The sequence below is a fragment of the Saimiri boliviensis genome, chromosome 5 (assembly GCF_048565385.1).
Source record: "Saimiri boliviensis isolate mSaiBol1 chromosome 5, mSaiBol1.pri, whole genome shotgun sequence".
NCBI classification, from domain to species: domain Eukaryota; kingdom Metazoa; phylum Chordata; class Mammalia; order Primates; family Cebidae; genus Saimiri; species Saimiri boliviensis.
This window is the reverse complement of record NC_133453.1, coordinates 8,861,427-8,875,378: the sequence shown is the minus strand read 5'-3', so window position 1 is coordinate 8,875,378 and position 13,952 is coordinate 8,861,427. Positions and strand designations below refer to the sequence as shown.

The window sequence follows — 13,952 nt, the reverse complement described above, 5'->3', positions numbered from 1 at the left end:
TTTAGTCTTTACAGCTCTATTTGTCGTCCAAGCCGGTCCACATACTTTTAGAAAATACACTGAATTGATTTATGTTACAAAAAGTCATCAGACTAATTTGTAAGCAGTGATACCTGCTTTAGTTTAACAGTTGGCACCTTGCCTGGGGTCTGATCATTGCCACCTTGATAAGTCATTCATTTAGAATATACCATAATTTTAATTGAATCTAACATGTGTCAACTATAAGATTAATCATTTTGTGCATTACTGAGAAATCATACCACCAGGAAGACTCTGGCACATCTGGCACAGACTTTTCTTGTTAGAATTATCTTATTATTATTATTTTTTTAAAAGGCTCTTTTAAACTTATGTAGCAAATAATAATGGATTTTTATTATATAGTGTATCCTTTTATTGCATGTATGAAAATGAAAATAAAAGTAAAATAAATTTGTTAAGATAGTTCTAAAATTTCTGGATATTTAAGAGTCTGACTTTTCTAAATCACTTTTGAACATGGCATTGTAGAAGTCTCCTGCTTTGTTCCTGCCTCTCCCCACCAGTCATTCAATTAGTGATGCACAAGGGAATGCTCTATTATTTTGACATCAATTAAAAATTTAGTCATTTGATGCTTGTGAAGATCTTAAGAACAATATAAGCTGTTTAATTTTTAGCCCCTCTTTATATTTCAGGGCTGCTGCATGTGGCCACATGGGTTGTGCAGTGTTATGTGTCAGTATCATAGCAAACCATAACAAACTTCCTTGGCTTTGTGGGCGCCCCCTGCTTCTTTCTGAGGTCCTGTAAATCACTTGGAATCATTCCTTGAATGAATAGTTACTTCACAATATTCCATTGCTGTATTTGCTTTTTTTCTATTATATAATAAATTTAGTTTTGATACAGAATCATATTATTTTGAAGACATTCAAAGCAGCAGTTTAAAAAAATTGCCTTTGTTCAGACAGCTCTGACACAGCTCGCACCTAGCCAGTCACATTTGTAAGTTTGCATCAGTTTTAAGATGCATTCTAATTTCAGAGAAATTAAAATGTTAAAAAAAAGGTGTCTTAACGTGTTTTTTCTTTTTAATTTTAATTTTTTTTTTTTAATTGAGACAAGGTCTTGCTCTGTTGCTGAGGCTGGAGTGCAGTGGTACAATCACAGCTCATTGTAGTCTCAATCTCCTGGGCTTACGTAATCCTCCCATGTTAGCCTTCCTAGTAGTTGGGACTACAGGCTCGCACTGTCATGCCATAGTTTGTTATTTTTTAGATCATTTAAACAGAGGCAACAAGGTGATAAAGGGAGAGAATCCTTAAGTTGGTCCCCAGTGGCCTGTCTGATGTGTCTTAGAAATATTTTACAGTATACAGTTGTCCCACAGTATCCGTGGGGATTGGTTGCAGGATGTCCTTCAGATGTTATAATCCTTGGATGCTGAAGTCCCTAATGTAAAATGGCATAGTATTTGTGTATAACCTGTGTACATTCTTCTATATACATTAACACCTCTAGATCACTTATTATGCTAAATACAACATAAATTCTGTGTAAATAGTTGTTATGCTGTATTGTTTAGGGAACAATGACAAGGAAAAGAAGTGTCTATACATGTTGGTATAGATGCAATTAAATTTTTTCCATCTGAGATTGATTGAATCCATGGACACAGAACCTGTGAATATGGAGGGCCAGTTATATTTACAATGTTTATAGTATTTTCCATTCTTTAAGATCTCATATCTTTTTTTTTTTTTTTTATTTGAGACGGAGTTTCACTCTTGTTACCCAGGCTGGATTGCAATGGCGCGATCTCTGCTCACCGCAACCTCCGCCTCCTGGGTTCAGGCAATTCTCCTGCCTCAGCCTCCTGAGTAGCTGGGATTATAGGCACGCGCCACCATGCCCAGCTAATTTTTGTATTTTTAGTAGAGACAGGGTTTCACCATGTTTACCAGGATGGTCTCGATCTCTTGACCTCGTGATCCACCCGCCTTGGCCTCCCAAAGTGCTGGGATTACAGGCTTGAGCCACCGCGCCCGGCCAAGATCTCATATCTTAAGATTACTTTCAAAATATCCCTTGTGACCAGCCTATCCAACATGTTGAAACCCCGCCTCTAAAATTAAAAATCACCTGGGTGTCATGGCGTGCACTTGTAATCCCAGCTACTCAGGAGGCTGAGGCAGGAGAGTTGCTCGAACCTGGGAAGCAGAGGATGCAGTGAGCTGAGATGGGCTCAAGCTATCCCTCTACCTCAATGCTCCCAGGCAGCTAAGACTCCTGGCGTGTACTGCTATGCCCAGTTATCTTTAGATTTTAGAGATTGTGTTTAAATTTTTGAGCCCAAGAGTTAGAGACCACGTCTCCAACTCTTGGGCTCAAATGATTCTTCCATCTCTGCTTCCCAAAGCACTAGAATTACAGGTATGAGCCACCTTGCCTGGTGGTTCCTAGCCTGATCCAATATACTTTTTAAAAGAAGCACTAGGCTCAAGAGGTTGAGACAGGAAGATCACTTGAGGTCAGGCTAGGAGTTTGAGACCAGCCTAAGCAACATTGAGACACACTGTTAAAAAAGAAATCACTAGGATGTGAAGTGCTAATAAGCAGAAGGTGAGGTCCTTATTTTTATAATCTTTGATGTACCTTATGTTGTTAGAGGAGCCATTACTAGGAAGTAATAGAAACTTAACATGTGAATATATTACCCTTTATTCACTCCCCATTGCTCCAGGGTTAAAGGGAGACAATCCTTAACTTGGTCTCCAGTTCCCTGGCTGGTCTGTTCCCACCTGTCTCACTAGCTTTGTCTTATCCTATGCCTTCTTCCCCCAGATTAACATAGAAAGGTTGGGGAGTCAGAATGTAAGGGTTAATTTATTCATTTCACTTTGCCTGCCATATTATTGTTTTAAAATCTCATTCTTGTGACTCTGAGAGGAGCTTAAATAAAATACACTCTCACTGTGCTTTCTGTTCTGAAATTCTGCATTCAATACCTGATTGTATGGAGATATTTTTCTCTTTAACAGGTTTCTCCACATACAAAAATCTATTGTAAAAATACGGAAAAGAATGGCAGCGGAAACGCAGACACTGAACTTTGGACCTGAATGGTGAGTTTTCAAAATCTCATCCTCTTTGATATTGAATGACTAATGCAGTAGTAAAATATTTGACAGGTGCTAGGTGGTTTGTAAGTATGCATGTTTTTGAGACTTTTGCTTTATGTGCCTAGCTGAAAACAATGTGTGCTAGTTCAGGAATAAATTACATTTGATAAATGAGTGCATTATATACTTAATTAAAATTTTTTTTCTTGGTCTGGTTATATATATAATGATGATAGGAGGCCCACCACCCTAGAAAATTATTTTCTTTTTATTTGAGTCATTGTCTAGGTGCATATATAATTTTATGTAAGTATAATTATAACATTTTTATGTCTGTATGTTTTCTGCCACATTGTTTTGTCATGGCTATTCATAGACTTCATTTGAGAAATAGTTTTCATTGAAGTATTGTTTTAAAGATGCACTAGGCAGGTAGTTCAGTGTTATACTGGCTGTTAGCAGTAGCCTATCTAGGATTGAGTTAGCATTGGCCATAATAACGATTAATTGACCTTTGAGTCTCTTACAGATGTGTTTGGACCCCGAATATGGAATTCTCATGGAATTTTGAGATCCATCACACTGTAGTGTGACTTCCCCCCTCCCCTCCTTCCTTTTTCCCCAAAGTTGGTGATTGAAGATCCTCTCTTCAGTGACATGAATAATAATAATAATAATTACTTTTTCTATTCAAACCTCGGGCAACCCCTTTGGTAATATAAGAAGCAGTATCTAAAATAGATAAATTGGATTTGTGTCTTAAACATTCTTGGTTGTTGGGGTAGGGGTGATTCAATAAATGATGCAGGCTTCCTGTAGTAACTCTCTATTTGAGGAGTCTTTAACTTACCCTATTAGAAACATTTCTTTTTATTAATATATGTAATCTCTACGTTTTCTTAACCTTTATAACCAGCATTTGGAGACAGGAGAAATCACTATTTGAAGTTCTTAGAACTGATGCAACTCTTATATTTTGAGAGTTTATTTAGAACATGTTAACCTAAGTAATGCTGTTTTAGTTTAAGTAACTTGTTTTAGTTATTCCTTTATATTTTTAAAACAATTTTCTTATCAAATTATTATGTTTCTAAAAAAATTAGAAATTACTAGTAAGCCAGAAAATATCGTCATAATTTCAGCACCCATGGTACACACTGTGAATATCTTGGTGTATCTTTCTAGGTGGTTTTTTGTATGCTGCTTTGTATATATGTACATTTATTTTTACAAAAATGAGATCATACTGTACCTTCAGTTCTGTAGCCTGCTTAAAGAAATAACCAAATCAGAAACATCTTTTTTTAATCAATAAATGTTTTCTGTTCTATTAAATGGTTGCATTGTATGGATGTACCATCATTTATTCAACTAGTCCTCTACATGTGGCATATAGAAGCTGTTCTCAGTTTTTCATTATAAAAATATTTTAATGAAAATTCTTAAAGTGTAAATCTTTTACACCTTAATAATTTCTTTTATCAGGTGGTTTTAAATTCATATAAGTTACTTTGTAAATCATTTTGTGTACAACTCATCTGCCTTTATCTAGAATTCGTAACTGCTTCTTTTTAATATTTACATACCCTTGTCTGTTTCTTCATAAAAACATGGTTAAAATTGTCAGCTAATTTAAGGAAGTTGTTGTTTTTTTTCCAGCATCCTGTTGTTTTTAGGTAACAGAAAGGGAACACCAGGAATTTAGACATAACAAAAGGAAAAACAAAAACTGATAATGTTTTAGAGTCAATACACACTTAACTTGATGCCCTATGTCATGGGTTGGCAAAAATATGGCCTGTGGGGCTATAAAGTTTTTGTAATAGTTTCATTGAAAGAGACATTCATTTGTTTCCATATTTCGGACTGCTTCCATGCTACAGTGGCAGGGTTGACAGAGGCCATTTGGTTCACAGAGCTTAAATATTAATTCTCTGGCCCTTTACGGAAACAGTTTGCTGGCGCCTGCCCTACACCATGAGTTCTCAAGGTTGTCTCATTCCTTTTTTTTTTTTTTTTTGAGATGGAGTCTCACACTGTCACCAGGCTGGAGCGCAATGGTGCAATCTCAGCTCACTGCAACCTCTGCTTCCTGGGTTCACGCGATTCTCCTGCCTCAAACTCCTAAGTAACTGGGATTACAGGCACACACCACCACACATGGCTAATTTTTTGTGTTTTTAGTTAAGATGGGGTTTCATTATGTTGGTCAAACTGGTCTCGAATTCCTGACCTCGTGATCTGCCCGCCTCAGCCTCCCAAAGTGCTGGGATTACAGGCGTGAGCCTTCACACCCAGCTAAGATCATCTCATTCTAAATAACATGTGGTATTGAGCATCTTCCAATAGTATCTTACACATTCTCCTTTTTGTTGATACTCTGAAGTTTTATTTGATGGTGTTTCACTTAATCAGTTCAGTGTTTTGTACAAAATTTGAATTAAGGTAGCTTTAAACAGAGGGCAGTCACCATTTCCATCCTTAAACAGTAGCCTCACCTAATTGTACATCTGTTACCTTGCAGACATTAGAGCTTAGGAGCATTCCCTTAGTCATCTGAAATGCTGATGAACTGAGGAATGGAGGTGTAAGTAGGCATATGCCCTATTTGTATCATCTGTCAGAATTCCTTCTGGCAAAGGGAAATCATGCAGCCCTTAAGTAACCCAGGTAATCTTGAGCTGGAAGGTTGCAGCATGAGTAGATAGTACTACCTTATTTTTCTTCATGTAACATTACATTTTTTATGAAACTTGAGGTAAAGAGCTGTGCCCAGGGTACTTGAGAATCAAGATTTAGATAGATGACATCGAACCAGTGTGCAGTAACTCTAAATGAGACAGAAACACTTAGTGATACTGTGTTTACTACTGTCATCATTTTTGTGAATAATGTAAAACATAATGTTCAATAAAGGATGCTTAAAATGAAGCAATATATTTGTATCTGGGGGCAGTTGTGAAGATGGGAGAGCATTGAAAATTTTGATAGGGACAGACCATGAATGGCCGTAAGCTTTAACTTTTTTTTCTTTCCTCTCTCGGATGGAGTTAGTTTCGCTGTTGTCCAGGCTGGATTGCAGTGGTGCGATTTCAGCTCACTGCAACTTCCACCTCCTGGGTTCAAGCAGTTCTCCTGCCTCTGCCTCCTGAGTAGCTGGGATTACAGTCACCCACCACCATGCCTGGCTAATTTTTGTATTTTTAGTAGAGACGGGGTTTCACCATGGGGGTTTCACCATGTTGGCAAGGCTGGTCTTGAACTCCTGACCTCAGGTGATCCCCATGCCTCGGCTTCCCAAAGTGCTGGGAGTGCAGGCATGAGCCATCTTGCCCTGCCAAGGCTTGAACTTTTTAAGATCCATGGAATCATTAGGTCTTAGATTATTTTTGTACTTAAAATAAAAAAGTATATTGCATTATTGTCAAAACAGTTTAAAAGGTTGTGATACATTTAATGCCAAGTATATCTTTTCTAGATACAAAGCAATAGTGTCTTTCTTTCCTTTCATTTCCTCAAATACTACCTTAGACCTTTCCTGACAATATATAACTCTCCACCCCTTTTTCCCATCTCTCTTCTTTGCTTAATTTTTCTTCATGTTTTGTATCAAAATGTAACATGCCAAATATTTTACACATTTATTTTATTATTTATATCCTATCTTCCAACCCCTACTAGACTGTGAGCTCCATTGAGAGCAGGTACTTTGTTGTAGATCTTTGTACAGTTTACTGCTGTATGTCCAGTGCCTGGCACATAGGTACTGAATAAATATTTATTAAATGGTTGAGTGAATTGTTGGAAAGAAGTTTTTAATGTTTTGCTATTGTAAATGATGTGTATATATACCCTTGAACAATTTTGTTTCTATCACTGATTATTTTGATTAATTTCTTCAAAGTGAAGTTATTAAATCAAAAGTTTTACTTTTAAGGCTTTGGATGATACGTGGACAGTTTGGCCACCTGAAGGATTGTGTGAATTTAATTCTCATCTCCTGTGTGTTTATGCTTGACAAAACACGAAGCACTGTCTTGATAATAGTTTTTTTTTGGTGCTAAATTCCTTAGATTTAGGTCTTTTAGAGTTTCTGTTGTTAGTCTCAGTAACAAAATAAACCCATTCATTCCAGAAAATCTGGAGGAAACGGTACAAAAGGAAAAAGAAAAGGGTTCGGCGTGGGCCAGGTGCGGTGGCTCACACTTGTAATCCCAGCACTTTAGGAGCCTGAGGCAGGTGAATCACCTGAGGTCAGGGGTTTGAGACCAGCCTCGCCAACGTGGTGAAACCCCCGTCTCTACTAAAAATACAAAGTTGGCGAGTGTAGTGGCACATGCCTGTAATCCTTGCTACTTAGAAGGCTGAGACAGGAGAATCATTTGAACCTGGGAGGCAGAGGTTGCAGTGAGCCAGAATTGCACCATTGCGCTCCAGCCTGGGCAACAAGACTGGGCAACAAGAGCGAAACTCCTCAGAAAAAGAAAGAAAGAATGAAAAGGATTAGGCATGGTGGCTGACCCCAGGTTCCCAGCACTTTGGGAGGCAGTGGTATGAGGATCACTTGAGCCCAGGAGTTCGAGACAAGCCTAGGCAACACAGTGAGACCCCGTTCTCTACAAAAAACAAAAACAATTAGTTGGGCATAGTGGTGCTCATGTTTGGTGTCAGCTACTTGGGAGGCTGAAGTGAAAGGATTGCTTGAGCCTGGGAGGGTGAGGCTGCCGTGATTGTGCCAATGCACTCCAGCCTGGGTGATAGAGCCTGTCTCCAAAAAAGGAAAAGAAAACAAAAAGACCACCAAAGGGAAAGATCTGAGTTACCCTAATCCTACCACCCGAAGTAGCTTTTATTGGTTTCTATCCTATTTGCAAGTGTATCTTCAAGACATTTAAAAAACAAATATTTTGGCCGAGTGTGATGGCACATGCCTGTAATCCCAGCACTTTGGGAGGAAGAGGCGGGTGGATCACTTGAGGTCAAGAGTTTGAGATCAGCCTGGCCAACATGGTAAAACGCCATCTCTACTAAAAAAAAGTTTAAAAAATTAGGTAAGGTGGTGTGCGCCTGTAATCCCAGCTACTTGGAAGGCTGAGGCAGGAGAATTGCTTGAACCCGGGAGGCAGAGGTTGCAATGAATTGAGGTCGTGTCACTGCACTCCAGCATGGACCACAGTGAGACTTCATCTTAAACAAACAAGTATTTGGTGATTTAAAACACTTTTGAGGATAAAAATCTATTCAAGTGTGGTGGCGTGTACCTGTAGTCCCAGCTATTGAGGAGGCTGAGGCTGGAGGATTGCTTGGGCCTAGGAGTTTGAGACCAACCTGGGAAACATAGTGAGAACCCATTTTTAAAAATTAAAAAAAAAAAAAAAGACTACTTAGATAAGTTTATATAAGGACTTTATTGTAGGGGGAATGATTATAGACAGTTGCCTGGCTTTCTGGGAAAAGAGCCAAGAAAGCTCCTTTGGGATTTCCTCTATCTCATCTCCAAGGTCTTAAGGAAGTTTTCCCAGGTCTTTCCTTGCAAAGTTGAGGGAAGTACTTGTTTTCTTTCCCAAAGCATTTTACTTACACATTTGTTAAAATAGTTCTGGCTTTGTGGTATATCTGTATATGTATTTACACTTTGCTCAAGAAGAGCTAATTCCATTGAGAAACGCACTATATTTCTCTCTTTTGGTAAGCCCATTGTTTAGCTGAGTGTATGGGACATTGGCGTTAATGTTTAGTTAACTAATTAATAAATGAATGTTGATTAAGGAATTAGGGTCTTATGGGTGGATAAGAGAATGCAAACCTGAGATTTTGCTACCTTACTGTCAATAATTGTGGAATTACGCAAAAAACAAGAGAAGTTCTGGAGGTTGAGATGTATTAATATTCCCAGTTTTCAAAAAAGGTAAAACGCTTCCCTGTGTACTGAAGGAGTAGTAAATTAGATGTTACTGAAGGGAGTATTTTAGAAGAGAATGTTTCTTCAGAAAACATTTTATCAAATGTTTGCGGTTTTATGTCTTGGGTTAGGTGCTAAGGCAATAAGGATAGAAATACATGATACCTGCTTTTGAATTTAATGGGGAAGCTGACAGGAAATAATTTGACTGTCATAATGCTGTAAAGGAATTATAATGCAAGCACAGGATATTCAGTTGCCTATTTGATTTTTCCCCTTAGATGTCTTATAAGCATCTCATACTCCATACTTTTTCAAAACTGATTTCACCAGTCTTGTCTGTCTTTATTTCATTTTAATACCATATGTGCCTGTTTGCGCAAGATAGAAGTCTCAGAATTACCGTTGATAATTCCTTTTACTTCTCTGTCCCTCTATCCAGTCTGTCACAAAATCACGTCAATTCTATTTCTACTTTATCTCTGGAATCTCTACTGCTGTCACCTTAGTGAAAGTCACCACCATCCCTGACAAACTTTTGTAGCAGTGGCCTATCGATGTTTCCTGGCTTCCATTTTTATTTGTCATCTAATTGTTTTCCTCACAGCAGCCAGAGTAATCATGAAAAGTAAATTAGTAAAGACTTCTCTAAAATCCTTCAATATGTGTATGTCTCCTTATGTGACTTTATTATTTTCTTCCACTAGCCTCTTAGTTTCATGAAGGCTGGACAGGAACTTGTGTTTAACAAGGCCTTGAAGATCTCGAATTCTCTTCTTTCCACCCTTTCCTCCCAACTCTCTTTCCAACTTTCTATCCTCATTCTTCCTTTCTCCTTCCGACTTAACCTCCCTTCTCCCCAGCACCTCTCTCTACCCTGTTGGTGGAAAAGATTGGGAAGACTGTTCCTGATAGCAGAAAGGACATGTGTGAAGATAAGAAGGCAAGGAACTGATTTAAGAGAGGAACTTCATGATGCATAATGTTTACCTTTATTATAATGTGAAGTGTGGGAGAGATACATGAGCTTGGAGGCAGCCCTTCTATGTTAACAAGGCTTGGATTTTACTGGTCATTGTGTGCCAGTGAAAAAAGAATTGGGGCTGGGTGCAGTGGCTCACCCCTGTAATCCCAGCACTGGGAGGTTGACATGGGTGGATCACCTGAGGTCAGAAGTTCAAGACCAGCCTGACCAATATGGTGAAACTCCATCTCTACCAAAAACAACAAAAATTAGCTGGCCGTGGTGGTTTGTGCCTGTAACCCCAGCTATTTAGAAAGTTGAGACAGGAGAATGGCTTGAACCCGGGAGGTGGAGATTGTAGTGAGCCGAGATTGTGTCATTGCACTCCAGTCCAGCCTGTGTAACAGAGTGAGACTCTGTCTCAAAGAGAGAAAAAGAAAGAATACATAGTAACATAGGGGAATAAGACTAGTAAGACCATTTAGGATGCTGTTGCAGCAATCCAGATGGGAAACTGAAGTGTGTGAACAAGATTTAGGTTAGTTGGATCAGGGGAAGACTTGAGAGATTCACAATTTAAAACTAGTAGGACATGGTAATTGGGTATGAGAGATGGTTGAAGGTGAGCAGTAAAGGATGAATCCCAGATTTTTAATCCAGTGGCTGATTAGATTGGGATATCCTTAACTGTATTTGAGAGTATGGGCAGTGAAGGGGTTGGGAAGAATAAACTGATGAGTAGGGTTAGGGTTTTGGGCATATTGAACTTTTGGGCTTTACATGGTTGATGTATGAAAACATGGGCTTTACATAGTTGTGTATGAGAACCTGACTGTAGGAGAGGTCACAGCTGGACTTGAGAATAGCAAGCTTACACAGAAGTGCTTTTTTGACTCCCACCTCTTCGTACATTGTTTATTGACTATCCAAATTGCTTTCATAAGGTGAAGTTTGGATTTTGGACAACACTTAACAAGCAAAGATTTTGGGAGTATCATGGGGTTTTGGGGGGCCTGCTGCAGTGCTTAATACCCATTTAGAGTTGGGCCTCCTTTATTAAACAGATCTCAGTATAGGCCAGGAAGATGAAGGTGATAATTTACAGAAAATTTTCCCTTGGATTTGGCAGTGTTGAGGTTGTTAATGAGCAAATGGCACAGGAGCCAGTGGAGTGGTAGAAGAAGCCAGGTCCACTACACTGGGTTTGGAAGTGACTGAGAAGTGAAGAAGTAGAGATGTTTCTAGATGAAGAGGAAAGATGAACAGTGCATAGCTAGAAGAGGGATGCTGCATAAAAGTTTTAAACAGCCAGTTGTTTGAACCTGGGAGGTGGAGGTTGCAGTGAACCGAGATCATGCCATTGCACTCCAGCCTGGGCAACAGAGCGAGGCTTCATCTCAAAAAAAAAAAAACGATTTTAAACAAATCCAGAGATAGGTTTAGAGAAAGAGGAATGCACATAGGCATTAACTTTCTAGAAGAGAGGGTTGTATGGAGGAGATAAAGATTATTGGTGAATTTTTTTAACTTTTAGGTTCGGGGGTACATGTGAAGGTTCTGTAGGTAAACTTGTATCATAGGGTTTGTTGTACAGATTATTTCATCACCCTAGTATTATGCCTAGTACCCAGTAGTTTTTTTCTGCTCCTCTTTCTCCTCTTGCCTCCCACCCTCAAGTAGACCCCGTGTCTGTCATTCTCTTCTTTGTGTTCATGAGTTCTGGGGTTTTTAGTGAAGGATAGTACCCAATTATGTTTTAACTTTTCCAAGTATCTGTAGGTGAACAGGGACTTGGAATAGTATGTGTTGGCCGGGCGTGGTGACTCACGCCTGTAATTCCAGCACTTTGGGAGGCCGAGGCGGGTGGATCGCGAGGTCAAGAGATCGCGAGGTCAAGGGATTGAGACCATCCTGGTCAACATGGTGAAACCCCCGTCTCTACTAAAAATACAAAAAATTAGCTGGGCATGGTGGCACGTGCCTGTAATCCCAGCTACTCAGGAGGCCGAGGCAGGAGAATTGCCTGAACCCAGGAGGCAGAGGTTGTGGTGAGCCGAGATCGCGCCATTGCACTCCAGCCTGGGTAACAAGAGCAAAACTCCTCCTCAAAAAAAAAAAAGAATGTGTTGATTATTGACTCAGTACAGCCATTATCGTAATTCAGGCAACCATCTTTTAGTTTGAGTTACTGCCAGTTTGCCTCAGTTTCTTTTCATAGCACCTGAAGGAATCTTTGCTTGTATTATTGTGTTATTTTTATATTTTTTAATTTTTTGGAGATTGAGTCTCACTCTCAACCGGGCTAGAGTGCAGTGATGCGAGTGCTGGGATTACATGATGCGAGTGCTGGGATTACAGGTGTGAACCAGCACGCCTGGTCTTTGTGTTACTTTTTTTTTTTTTTTTTTTTTTTGAGATGGAGAGTTGCTCCGTCGTACAGGCTGGAGTGCAGTGGTGCAATTTCGTCTCACTGCAGCCTCCGCCTCCTGGGTTCAAGCGATTCTTGTGCCTCAGCCCTCCAAGTAGCTGGGACTGCAGGTGTGTGCTACCACACCTGGCTAATTTTGTATTTTTAGTAGAGATGGAGTTTCACCATGTTGGCCAAGCTGGTCTCAAACTCCTGACCACAAGTGATCCACCAGCCTTGGCCTGCAAAAGTGCTGGGTTTACAGGAATGAGCCACTGCACTGGCCCATGTTACTCTTAATAGGTCTGGTGACTCTAAAAACTGTTTAGTCTTAGACATTGGAAAATCACTGGAGATCCATTGGGAAGGGACAGGGTGGCGAATAGATGTGAAATCTTACCGTGAGCAGCAATTGAAAGAAATTAGGAATGTTAGGCCCTGGGAAGGAGTCTTTGTGGAGGCATGGTGATTATTTGTCAATATTAGGATAATTTTCATTTGAAAGAGGGCTTAGATGTATATATACTCCACTGGTAGAAACTATTGGAAAATGTATTGGTTTGGTGTTAAGGAAGATATTTTAAAAACAAGTAATAAAATATATGTATATTTTAAACTGTGGCTATTTTATTATTATTATTATTATTATTATTATTATTATTATTTTTGAGATGGAGTTTTGCTCTTATCCAGGCTGGAGTGCAGTGGCGCGATCTAGGCTCACCACAACCTCTGCCGCCTCCAAGCAATTCTCAACTTAGGGTTCAAGCAATTCTCCTGCCTCAGCCTCCCAAGTAGCTGGGACTACAGGCCCATGCCACTGTGCCCAGCTAAGTTTTTTGTGTTTTTAGTAGAGACGGGGTTTCACCATGTTGACCAGAATGGTCTCGATCTCTTGACCTCGTGATCCACCTGCCTTGGCCTCTCAAAGTGCTGGGATTACAGGTGTGAGCCACCGCACCCGGCCTACTGTGGCTATTTTAAATAGAATTTTGAGATCTAATTGTTGGAAAGATTGGGTATTTTTTTTTCTTGAGACAGGGTCTTGCTTTGTCACCTAGGCTGGAGTGCAGTGGCTGTTTACTGCAGCCTTGAACTCCCAGGCCAAGCAATCCTCCCACCTCAGCCTCATGAGTAGCTGGGAACAGGCATGAGCCACCATACCTGGCTAATTTTTGTATTTTTTTGTTGATACGGGGTTTCATCATGTTGCCGAGGCTGGTCTTGAACTCTTGGACTGAAGTGATCCACCCTACTTAGCTTCCCAAAGTGTTGGGATTATAGGTGTGAGCTACTGCAACTGGCCAGTTGTGATCTTTTTAGTCATAAAAACCTAGGTTTGAATCTTTGTTCTGCTGTCTGTGACTGTGCGCAAGTTTTTTAACACTTCAGCTTTATTATTATCTGTTATGCTGGGGTTGCTGTGAAGCTTAAATTTTATTAAATGAGCTAATTCATATGTAAAATTTTCAGCTTCATTATTTAGTGGATATTCTACTTCTTCAATAGAGAGGGCAACTTTATAGAAATCTAATAGAAAGCAGATTCTTGGAAGGTACTGGAGTAGTTCCT

At 39.6% G+C, this 13,952-nt stretch overlaps 1 protein-coding gene across 4 annotated transcripts in view; it reads left to right on the top strand.

Annotated features, from left to right (window-relative positions):
- The window catches only part of GIGYF2 (GRB10 interacting GYF protein 2), a 175,081-nt gene that overhangs the window by 34,507 nt on the left and 126,622 nt on the right, over window positions 1-13,952 (top strand). For all 4 annotated transcript variants that reach the window (XM_039469653.2, XM_003936725.4, XM_074398847.1 and 1 more), the window contains one exon: window positions 3,027-3,110. In XM_039469653.2, coding sequence (XP_039325587.2) covers window positions 3,070-3,110 — 41 coding nt within the window. In that variant the 5' untranslated portion in view covers window positions 3,027-3,069. The remainder of the gene's footprint in view (window positions 1-3,026; window positions 3,111-13,952) is intronic.